The following is a 12,424-nucleotide window of genomic DNA, read 5'->3' on the forward strand; positions in this document are numbered from 1 at the left end:
CCTGCTGCTGGACTAAGTGTCCCAGGATGCTTCTGTCCGGTTGTGGGGTCCCTGTCCCTTTAAGACTTCCAAAAAGCACTCGCTTTTCTTTGTCCCGGGTGCAACGTCTGCAGGGACCCGCTCACAGGTCTTACTGTCCTTTTTCCCTAGTTTCCAGCACCTCATGCATGCACTGTGTCTGTGCCCTGGTGCGGATGGCTGGGTCTGGGTATTTAGCAGTCCTGGGCTCCCTCTCCCTCCCCGCTCCGACTCTTCTCCTCCTGCTGGGAGCTGGGGTGTGGGCCCCTCAGGTACTGCCGGGTCAGGGCTTGTATCTTACCCCATTCGCAAGGCTCTGGGTTCTCGCGGGTGTGGATGTGGTCTGGCTGTTGTCCTGTGTCTTCTGGTCTCTCTTTTAGGAAGCGTTTTCTTTGTTGTATTTTCAAAAATTTACGTGATTTTGGGAGGAGATTTCTGCTGCTCTACTCACGCCGCCATCTTGTTTTGTCCTTTAATCTGCAGTACATTTTTACACTTCCTTTTTACAGTGTATCTTTAAAAAAACTGCTAATTAAACTTTCATTGCTACAATGAGTTGACTCTAACATTTTCTACCTTTTTGTTTACTCTTGTAGTAGACACCTAGTTTTTAGCAGTTAAGTTGTCTTTATGAAAGGCTAACCAGACTTATGTTTTATTTTAAAGGTGGGACAATACTGAAATAGAAAAACTTAGCCCCTGGGATATGGAACCAATTCCTGATAATGGTATGTAATTTTTAAGTAATGAAAATATATCACCTTTGTTTTCAATTTTTAGTCTTAACTAATGGCACACAGAGCACATTTGTATTCTTTTGATAAATGTTTTCAAATTGTTACTATAATCATGAACTTTACTAAAAGAGGTCAGCAGAATTGTTTGTATCTGGCTCATTAATTCTTACCCTATTTCCAGCTTGATGCTGGTTGTATTTTAGTGTGTCAGGATCATTGTTCATGTAACCCTGACTTAAAACTTCCTGACCTCCTTCAGTGTGGCTGCCATTTCCCTTTCCTTGTCCTTACGCAATTTGGCCCTTGTTCTTCCCTCAGAAAAGCTCCAGATTGACTTCCATCTGTCTTTTGCTTTACCTCAACTCAGTTCTGTGTTCCTGTGGATTGCTGGTTCCTTTCCTGCAAGCTGTAGATGTCTCTGTTCCAAGCAGTTGCTGCCTCCAGGGCTTGCCATCCCCCTGCTTTTAATTTCTGTTGGACCCGTTCCTCATGCTTTGTTCATTCCCTCTGACGCTTGTAGTATTCTTCTCCCTTTCTCCATTTGAATTAGGATTTGTCTCTGTCTTCCATTTGGTTTTATTGAACGTGTTAGTCATTCATCTATTTTCCTCCTGCTAAAGTTTTTGAAGGGGTGCTCTGCATCTTTTGCCTCCATATCTTCACTGTGAAGCTTTCTTTTCTGCTAGTGTTTATTCAACATAAAAACAAACTTTTGTCCTTCACCTCTACCATTTTTGACTTCTGAAATCTTTGCTCCATGACTTTTTCCTGCATCTGCCTTAGGGGCCAGCCCTTTCACTTCGTGTAACATCTCCATCAACCATTATCTTGGCTTTACTTTGGAAATAAGGATTTTTATGGAAATGAGGGTTTTTTATGTTTTTTTTTCTCCAAAAATTCTTTTCTAATAACTGCATTCTTGAAAGTCACAAATAATTCCCTTTGTTAGATTTTCTTTTGAGCTTAGTATCTTACAACATTTAGCAATATGAAATTATTTATGCAATACATAAAGCATATGACAAAAACTTGTTTTTTGAGGTCTTCTCTATTTCTTAGAACTTTGTATGTATCAATTCTTTTAATCCTACTCCATAGTTCATGGTCTGTAATTAATCTTACTAATAGAGAAACAACAAAAGGCTCAAGAGAGTTTCTAGTTGTCTAAAGTCACACATATCTAGAAAGGACAGGAGTTTGGATTTTCACCCAAGCCATCTGGCTCCTTTGCAAAGGATATTACAAATCAGTGAAAGCACTTTCTATAAAGAGATTTTACACATTGATGAGGCCAGTAAGCATTTAGAATTGTCAAAAGACAGCAGGAAGAATAATAATTCTGGAGGGCCTATGGAGAGAGGCTCAGTTGCATTAACAGTCTTGTAAATTGTATATTAAAAATGATAAAACATCGTTTTACCAATCGGATTGTTAGACTGACAAGTTTATCTTCTAGTCCTCTTGACATTTTTCTCCTTTTATTTATAATTTTCATAAAAATGTTCCCTGAATATTTACATTGCCTCTTTTTCTTTTTCAAAAATATGCCCTGGTCTATTACCAGTTTTTATTGTACTTTTTTAACATTTCATTTTGAAATAATTTTAGGCTTATAGAATATTACAAAAGTACAAAGAATTTCTGAATACTCAGTTTACTCAAATCTTAATATTTTATATAGCTACAGTGCTGTCCTCAAAATCAGGAAATTACCACTGATTCAATTCTAATATTTAGACCTTATTTTTGACTCTTGTCCTAATGTCCTTTCACACACTAGATTTTATTGCCATATCATGACCATGATATTTTTGAAGACTGGCTTGTTATTTTCTAGAATTTTCCTCAGTTTGGACTTACCTGATATTTCTTCATAATTAAACTCAGGGCCCGTGTTTTGGCAAGTTTTTCATAGGCCCAATGTTGTAGTCCTTTCAATATATCATATCAGGAGGCACAGAATATCACTTTTTCCTATGACGGGGGTTGTTAACTTTAATCATTTGATTAGGTGGTGTCTGCTATGTTTCTCTGCTATACAGTAAGTACTTTTTTCTTTATAGTGTCTTATTTATGAGCTGTGTCTATTGAACTTACAATGTACATTTGTTGATTGGTTTGATTTTTTTTTTGTTTTTTTGATGGAATTCATAGTTGATCCCCCTGAAGAATTAGGAGCTAGCATTTCTGTCACTTTAGATGAGCTAGAGAAATTGCTGTACAAGCCACAAGATGGTGAATGGGGTCAAAAATCAAGAGATGAAGAATGCGAACGAATTATTAGTGGTATAGATGAACTTTTGAATCTCGGTAAGTTTTTCTTTACTATGGAAAGTTTCATGTTCAAGTTTTCCATAAACGTAGTTTTAAAGTATCATAGTTGTAGTTATATTCTTCACTACAGATTCTATTCCTTCATTTGGAATAAGTCTGTGATGTTAAATATAGCTCTGTTTTGCAGATGATTTGTAGAGAAATAGCACTTAATTAATGCCCTGAAAAAATTCCTCTGTTTCTCCCACAGATATAGCAGCAGCTTTTGCGGGTCCAGTTGATCTGTGTACATACCCGAAGTACTGCACCGTAGTAGCTTATCCAACTGACCTTTACACAATTCGAATGAGACTTGTTAATAGATTTTACAGGTAGTAGAAACCTACTTTAAAAATATTTTGTAAAGGTATTTGGCCATACCAACTAGAGTAAACAGAGATAGTTGTGATTGATGGTGACAAAGGTGGAATGTGGGTGATTAACATTGTTTTCTGTTTCATTTTCTTCTCTCATTATAGTAATTTTACTTGGTTCTATGTATAAGATGTTGTTAGATAGATGCCTGTGGGTAGGTATGAATAGAATCCAGATAACGAAAGAATATCATGTCTCATTCCTCAATATTTAGTAAGCTATTTTTCTTACAAATTGCATTTTTTTTACTTGTATGTTAACATTCCTAATTAGCTACTCATTTAAAAATAAAATTTAATTTAGTTAATAATTGGCCTTTGGCATTTGAAGGATGAGTTCTGAGTCATCAGCTTTCTGTCTGTGACTTCTGGAGCACTGATAAAACTTGAAGTTTCCTATCCTCAGTGGGTTCTTTAAGCAGTTGGTAGTATTTTACTTTTTATATGCAACTACTTGGAGAAATTACCATTACAAAAAACTGACTTCTTGCATCCACATTGTTGGTATAATTTATGTCTGTAGTCAAACGAAAGAATGTGCATTTGGTCAGAAGCTGTTTTGCCAGTGAGATGGACTGTTTTAGGATTGACAGTATTTAACATGCTTTCTCCATCAAGTTTCAATAGATTCACATGTACCTATAAGCAGTGTGAGAAGGGAGGGCTGCTCTGTTGGCTTTCTGGTTGTGATTAAATGATCTGTTAAGATTTTTGGGCCTTAATTGTATTCTCTGTTTCAACTTCCAATATAATTGCTTATGACTGTGGTCAGGTTGATAAAATTAGAAGGTTATTCTTTAAAACTTTGCACTTATGGCTTAATTAATTTATTAATTTGTGCTGTCTTAACAAGGATATTTTTACTTGGTTTCTGTCTTTTCATTTTCTAAGCGCTCAATTGTCTACTTTGTATTTTGAAGGAGGCTATCTGCATTAGTTTGGGAAGTCAGATATATAGAACATAATGCCAGAACATTTAATGAACCTGAGAGTGTAATTGCAAGATCAGCAAAGAAGATAACTGGCCAACTTCTAAAGTTTATCAGGTAAGTGACTTCATAGATGTGCAAAAATGACTTTACACATTGTTTTTGGAATCGCCTGGTTCTTAATTTTGCTTTCTTAATTAACCCTTTATATGTGTTATGTTAAATAACATTTCTTTACATACTTACTGTGATTATAATTTCAGTAAAGGAACGAGAAGTTGAGCAACCCAGTTGTTCTACTATTTAAAAATTTTGCAGAAATGTTATAGAGACTTGTCCTGTATATACCCTTCACCAAGTTGTCCCTTGGGGTTATCAGTTTACAAAACTATGGTGTCCTTAATGAAACATTAAGAAATTATCCTTGGTGCAATACTATTGACTGAAGTGTAGAATGAACTTGGATTTACTCAGTTTTTGTGTCTCTGTCCTTTTTCTGTTTCAGGATCCAATCCTGAGTCTGCATTGCATTCATTGTCTTTTTTTTCTTAAGTCTGCTTTTGTCTGCTGCCCAGTGGTTCCTCTCTCTCAGGATCATTTTTTTATGAGTATTGGCCACTTATTTTGTAGAGTGTACTGAATTTGGGTTTGTTGGATGTTGTCTTATGATTAGACTGAGTTTTAATCTATTTTGGATTGTATCTTCTAAGTGTGCTTGTATTATATGTATGAATGAATATTCCAAACACTTTCTTGCATTGAGAAATCAGTTTGGAATAGTAGGATGAAAAGTGATTTGGAAATTGAGATCCAGGTTCTGACCCCATCTGTCCTGATGAACATTTTGTGTTGACTTTAAACAAATCACTCAGCCTGTTTCTTTTAGAATTAATGAGTTCTGCTATGTGATGTTATATACCGTTTCCCCATAATTATAAAAAGTCTTTAAAAGAATCATATATTGGAGAAGGTAGATTATAAACTGTCTTACCATTTTCAGCACCTAGCTACAAACTGGGGAATAACTGATTCTAGTTTGTCTCACTTTCCTGTCATGAATCTACTCTATATCTGAAGAACTTGGACATACTACCTCATCCTCTCTTTTATTTCAGGGAGATCACATACCCATTTTCATTTCCTTCATGCCCAGATAGCTCTACTGTAGCATTCTGTCTTCTTTGTGTACAGGGAGGTTAAGAATAATTTGCTCTAATTTCTGCTTTTTGCCTTCTATTCACTTATCTTGAATTAGCCGTTTACCTGGTACTCAGTGTACAAATATAACTAGTGATGATACTTAGAAAAATTCATCGTGTTTTCACCCAGTTGTGGCCATCCATATGTTATTTCTGGATTACCAGCTTCATTTCTATACATACTTAACTGTTAAAAAGCTTTCAGTATTCTGAAATGGTCAGTTGTGTACACTAAGGGTTAAAACCTGATATTCCTCTGCTTGAAATTAGATATGCATAGTTGGAGAACTGTTTTCTACCTTAACCTGCAGTTTGAATCTTTAGCAATAGTAACTACATTTGCATACTGTTAAAAAAGTAAAAAATTGTTTTATAGGAATCAAGACTGTACAAGTATCTCAGAACTTTCTAACACTTCTGAAAATGATGAGCAAAATGCTGAGGATTTGGTATGAATTCTGTCACTTTTAAAATGACTTTTGTTAATTCTCAAACAGTAACTTTAAAAATGAGTAAGGTAGAATATGTTGGTTACCTGTATCAATTCTTGTTATATTCTAATGAAGTATCAAAATAGGGCACTTGATGAAAATATGTTTTTGAATTAGATGGTCAGTGAGGTAGTTTTAGCCAGTAATTGGTAACAAATAAGCAAAATATGTCCAATGAGTAAGTGTAGCTGAGAAATACGTTCTCTTTCTAAATTGTAGCTAGAGGAAAACATAAGAAATAACCTTGGAAATATTTTTGGTAAAACCCATACTGAGAGTTGGGTTTAAATGCAATAAAAAATTAGTGAACTTTACCTGTTCAGAGTTCCCTAAAGTCATTCCCTCAGGATGGTATTGAGGATGTAAGTTAAGGCAAGTTGTATGATGTGTGATTTCACTCATACAGAATCAGGCTGTTAATAATGGAATTGCAGCATGGATATATTTTAAAAACACAATAGTGTCAATTTTTACACAAACTTGTAGTTCACTGCTTTTCATAATTTATATTGGGATAAAAATGGTTTAGGGAATTAGAAAATATGTGGAGTATGAAATCCAGGAACTGTAGGAGATGGTTTCTGGGGTTTTATAAATGGAGGTAAAACACACAGGTAAAGGTGCTTGTGCATGTTCTGTTTATATTGTGCACAAAGTCACTTTTTATAGCTACTTTTTGGACTTAACAGGGTATAAATTTAGGGTTTTTTAGAATGGCTGTTTTGTTGGAGTCTGGGTGGCACAAAGGTCATCTGATAGTCTGTCTTCTGAGATTTTTATAACAAGTTATAACCCTCATAAGACCTAATGTTTTTCATGTGCTTTTTGTTAAGATTCTTACATTTTTAATGAGAGTGTTAATACTGAAGGTGCTCTGATTTTTATTCCCAGGATGACAGTGATCTTCCAAAAACATCTTTGGGAAGAAGGAAAGTAAGTTAATTGCCTTATTGGCTTTTGTTGTTCACTTATCCTTTGTTTTAAAGTCACCCTTAGCTTTAAGTGTTGTCTTTGAAAAGTTACATTGATATTGCTAGTGAACATTATGTAAGTGAAATGGGAGAAATTACGAAAGGTGGGTAGTGGTAAAGTTTAGTGGAATAATTGGGATTTGAACTACATTCGCAGAATGAGACAGTAAGGGGACATTAAAAAGTAGGGGATATTATGATCCAAGCCAGAGAAGTAGAGAGTTGTTATGTTGATTGACTCATGAGGGCATTGGTCTGATGGGTTGTTGGGGATGAACGTGGGAGTAAAGAAAGTTGCTCTGTCTGCCATTAGGTTGGAAGCAGATTATGGTGATACTGAACACCAGGGATTTCATTTACATTTAGAGAATCAATTGCATAGCCGAAATAGATAAATAGATGCTGGAGGACAAAAGGGTAGGTATTAAAAAGGAAGTCTAGAGTTCATTGCATACATCTAGGAATGAAGATGGGAATCTAGTCAAGGATAGTTTTTGCTTGGAATGGTGAGGAAGGGAAGAAGATGAGACCTTTTTAAAGGAAAAATTAACTAGGATTTGGTGACTGAACCTGTTGTTAAAATGAGCATTGTTGGGGAACATGGGATTAGGGAGAACAACATATGGAATAAGTTTTGGATGTTTGGAGAACTGTGGTGTCACCAGTAGCTCTTGAAGTTTTAATATAATATGTTAATTAAAAGTAAAGATCATTAATTTTAAAAAATGTCACCATTTTAAATTTAATTCAAATGCTCCCCAAATATAAGCTTATATTACATTAGTTTTTCCTACTATGCTATCCCCAAATAACATTGCAAAGTTAGATTTGAATTATTGTCATCTGATTGTTATTTTCACATAATTTCATTTCTAAACAGACTCCCAAGTGTTTAGTGTCTGTTTAGTATTTGTTTGCTATAGCTGCTGTAGCAAATTACAAATGTAGTGGCTTAAAACATAACAATCCTATCTTACAGTTCTGTAGAGGTTGGAAATGGATCTCACTGGGCTAAAATCAAAGCGACAGCATAGCTGTGTTCCCTTTTGGAAACTGCAGTAGAATCTGTTTTCCTTGTGTATTCCAGCTTCTAGAGGCTTGTGGCCCCTCTGCCATCTTCAAGCCAGCAGTGTAGCATCTTCCCATCTCTTGATTCTGACCCTTCTGCCTCAGTCTTATAACCAACCTGGTAATCTAGGACAATCTTGCCATCTTAGGATCGGCACCTTCAGTCAATCTGCCGAGTCCTTTTTGCCATGCAAAGTGACATGGTCGTCACAGGTTCTTGGAATTAGGATGTAGACCATTTGGGGCCATTATTTTGTCTAGCACATGATCCAGTGTGATACCTCATATTCTGTGAAAACATTATTTAAACTGGGAGATAAGTGCTTGAATGAAAAATGTTTTCAGAGTAACAGAGGGCAACATTATTCCAACTGGACAGAAAAAGTAGCCACATTCTTATGACAATAACACAAAAGACAACATCTTTTTTTTTTTTTTTACCATAATACTACATATCACAGTGTGACTTTACCAAGATTGAGAAACTTTTAATATTGTATGTATTTTTAGGTCCATAATTGGAAAAAAAGGAGCACCAAAGCAACCAACTATGTTGAAAGCAACTGGAAGAAACAGTGTAAGGAATTAGTGAACTTAATTTTTCAGTGTGAAGATTCAGAGCCATTTAGACAACCAGTTGATTTGGTTGAATATCCAGTAAGTTTCCATTATTAGAATGTTTGAGGCTTTTCTTTTTTTTTGTGTAGAGGAGCTTGTGTAGATTTATTTAAATTCAGCTCTAATTGAGGGAGATGTTGGGGCTTCATGTTAACTTTTTCTCTTGATACTAAGTCAGCTATAGAGTTGTTTTACACAGTTTCCTTGAATTTATAGACATTCTTGAAATGTGGGTTAAGACTTAGTTCATCACTGTCACACAGTGGGGAGGATTCTGTATGGTTGGTTATCTATTGTCTAAGTAGGCCCAGACCCAGGATAACTACAAATTGGTTAAAAGCATGTGTCTTCATTCTTCCAATAGAGGAATGGAAAATGACACTTAAAAATAAGTGAGATTATAAAATAAAGCACAGAGGTATATAGAAAACATGGAAATTATAGACAAGCATGAAGACAAAAGTAGAAACCATTTCTTATCCTGCTACCAACTGTAATGTTTTGGTATGTTTCTTCTCTGTATGTCTGGGCTTCTTAAAAATTACTGCTGATTCTTAAGATCTGCTACCCTTTCCCTCTTCTGTCATTTTGAGTATTTTAGAGATCTGATGCACTTAACATTTCTAAAAGCAGGAATTGAATCTTTGAACTAATTACTGTTTTTAAAATCTAGGACTACCGAGATATTATAGACACTCCAATGGATTTTGGAACAGTAAGGGAAACTTTAGAAGCGGGAAATTATGACAGCCCTTTGGAATTTTGCAAAGACATCCGGTTGATATTTAGCAATGCAAAAGCATATACACCAAACAAAAGATCAAAGGTAAATTTAAAAGTGGTTCATAAAACAAGTATACATGATCTTGTAAATGATAATTTTCTAGTGACGAATTCACTGGTACAGGTTGAAACATCAAACAAGTTAATAAAATAAGGCTGCTACTAGGAGAGCTCCTGCAACTGCCTAGACATCTGCTGCCTAAACATACAATAATTAATGTTTATTTTTCTTTAAGTTTTGTAAAAAAATGAGGATTAATGAGGGCACTAGTGAAAAATGAGCAGATTTGAATTAGATACATAGAATGAGAAAAATTATTTTCATACATGTGGAAATCTTGAGAAGTGGATTGGAAGCTTACTGATGGAGACTCTAAGAATATTAAAAGAAAAGGAAAATATGAAGTGGTGCAGGACTACTGATGGCATTTGGATTCAAAAAAGAAACACACGAGCTGTCTAGTGGATGAAGAACATAGAGAGTACATTCCTAAATTTCTGCCAAAATTTTATATATATGTTGGATAACTTTTCAGAATGTGTTGAAGCATAAACAATTCTTAAAGTGCACATGTACTCGTCATGAATTTTCACAAACCCTTGTAGCTAATGTGCTGGCTAATTAAAATCGCTATAGTTTGAAACGTAAGATTTTAAAGTAGAGCACTTGCTTAATAATACTACATTTTCTTGGTCTCTTGGCAGTGACTATCACTACCATTACCGTTTTGCCATAATTTCACTTAATTAATTACTTAATTTTTGTCTCAATTTGAGAACTCTGATTGCATTCAATATCCAAATTGCAATTGGATCAGTTTAATATTCAAACCTAACATTTTCCCAAGCTTTATGTTGTAAAGTAACTGCTATTCACCATTCATGAGACTGTTTCTTTCTGGGGAGAAAATAATTTCATTCATATCTTTCCCTGCTTTTTAAAATAGGTATTTGAGCTAACATGACATAACACACCCATGTGAAGCACACAACTTAATGGTTTTTGATATAGTATATTAGCAAATCTTCGAAAATTTCAGTTAAATATATATGATGGAACATTTATCATTTTAATCTTTTTTAAGTGTACAATTCAGTGGCATTAATTAAATTCACCTATCAGTTTTGTTCAACAATCACTGCTATTTCTAAAATTCTTTCATTACCCACAAACTAATAATTAAGCAGTAACTCCACACTCTCCCCTTCCCTTAGCCCTTGATAACCATCTACTTTCTGTCTCTGTGAATTTGCCTGTTGTAGACATTTCATGTAAGTTTAATCCTACATTTGTAATTTTGTGTCTTTTAAGAGTTTTATGGTTTAGTTCTTAATATTTAAGTTGTTGATCCATTTTGAACTAGTATTTATACATTGTGTAGAGGTCCAGTTCACTGTTTTATAGTTTGAAGAAACTTTTTTTTCTCCATTGAATGGACTTGGCACCCTTTTTGAAAATCAGCCACAGATATACTGTTCCATTCATCTGTAAATATGTCAGTACCATAGTGTTTAACTGTATCTTTGTAGGAAGTTTTGATATCAGGAAGTGTGAGTCTTCCCATTGTGTTCTTTTTCAAGATTGTTTTGGCTGCTCAGGGTCCCTTGCAATTAACTATGAGTTTGAGGTTTAGCTTTTCCCATTTGTTTAAAAAAAAAAAAAAAAAGGTTGTTGAATATTTTATAGGGACTGCATTGTGTGTGTACATTGCTTTGGGGGCAGTATTGACATCTTGACAATACTAAGTCTTTCTATTCCTTAATATGGCATGTGTTTGTTCAGTTATGTCTAATTTCTTCTAACAGTGTTTTGTAATTTTCAGGGACAAGTCTTATATATCCATGGTTAAATTTATTCCCAGAAATTCTGTTGTTTCAGAATCTATTTGACATGTAATTGCTTTTTTTTAATGTCCTTTCGTGATTGCTCATCAGTATATTGAAATACAAAGGTTTTTGTGTGTTGGTCTTGTACCCTATAATTTTGTTGAACTCTTAATTAGTGACAATAACTTTCCTGTGAAATATCTGTTTTTATGTATAGAACCATGTCATCTGTGAATATAGGTTTATTTCTACCTTTGCAATTTGAATGATCTTCTTGTCTAATTGCTCTGGTTAGAATTTATAGTACAGTGTTGAATAGTAGTGGTAAAAGCAGGTATCCTTGTCTCATTCCTGGTCTTAGGGAAATGTTCAGTATTTTCACCATTGTGCATGATGTTAACTGGGTCTTTCATACATACCCTTTGTTAAGTTGAGAAGTGGATAATTTTAACACCATTTTTGTTAAATAATATTTATGTTCAATTCAAACATATTGCTGAATTTTATATAAAACTAATGAGAAAACATGAAAATGGCAATAGATGTTTCAAACTTAGTATGATTAAGAAAAAAATCACTATTGTCACAATAGGTGACATGTTAGAATTCAGGTTTGAAGGAAAATAATACATCTAATATATGTACAAAATACTGAAGTGTCAAAAATGATTTCAAAGATGAAGGATTATAAATTTTACATTTTTACTTTTTATATACATCTGTGTATGTATATTCATGAAATGTATAGGAAATTCAAGTATCGCACATATTTTTTTTTTAAGGTTCTTTAGTGTTAGTCTCTCCACCCTCCTTTGCAATGTATCAGAGCAATTGATATTTAGCTTTTGAACATAAGACTTTTTTAACTGTCACTGGCATACAGTCTTATGAAGGTTTCACATGAACAACATTGTGCTTTCTACATTCACCTGTATTATCAAAGTCTCCCCCCTCCTATTGTAGTCACTGTCCATCAGTGTAGTAAGATGGTGTAGAGTCATTACTTGTCTTCTCAGTGCTGTACTGCCTTCCTGGTGATCTACCTATATTGTGATTGCTAATTAAAGTGCCCCTTAATCCCCTTCTCCCTCCCTCA

At 34.5% G+C, this 12,424-nt stretch overlaps 1 protein-coding gene across 5 annotated transcripts in view; it reads left to right on the forward strand.

The window, feature by feature from the left end:
- Positions 1-12,424, forward strand: part of BRWD1 (bromodomain and WD repeat domain containing 1) — a 146,317-nt gene that overhangs the window by 107,353 nt on the left and 26,540 nt on the right. For 3 of the 5 annotated variants that reach the window (XM_037014737.2, XM_073231330.1, XM_073231332.1), the window contains exons 29-36: positions 685-746; positions 2,910-3,065; positions 3,280-3,400; positions 4,363-4,488; positions 5,947-6,019; positions 6,953-6,994; positions 8,611-8,757; positions 9,392-9,544. In XM_037014737.2, the coding sequence (XP_036870632.2) occupies positions 685-746; positions 2,910-3,065; positions 3,280-3,400; positions 4,363-4,488; positions 5,947-6,019; positions 6,953-6,994; positions 8,611-8,757; positions 9,392-9,544 (880 nt within the window). The remainder of the gene's footprint in view (positions 1-684; positions 747-2,909; positions 3,066-3,279; positions 3,401-4,362; positions 4,489-5,946; positions 6,020-6,952; positions 6,995-8,610; positions 8,758-9,391; positions 9,545-12,424) is intronic. The other 2 variants (XM_073231331.1, XM_073231333.1) reach the window with 2 other exon arrangements.

Source organism: Manis javanica, chromosome 3, assembly GCF_040802235.1.
Source record: "Manis javanica isolate MJ-LG chromosome 3, MJ_LKY, whole genome shotgun sequence".
Lineage (NCBI taxonomy): Eukaryota > Metazoa > Chordata > Mammalia > Pholidota > Manidae > Manis > Manis javanica.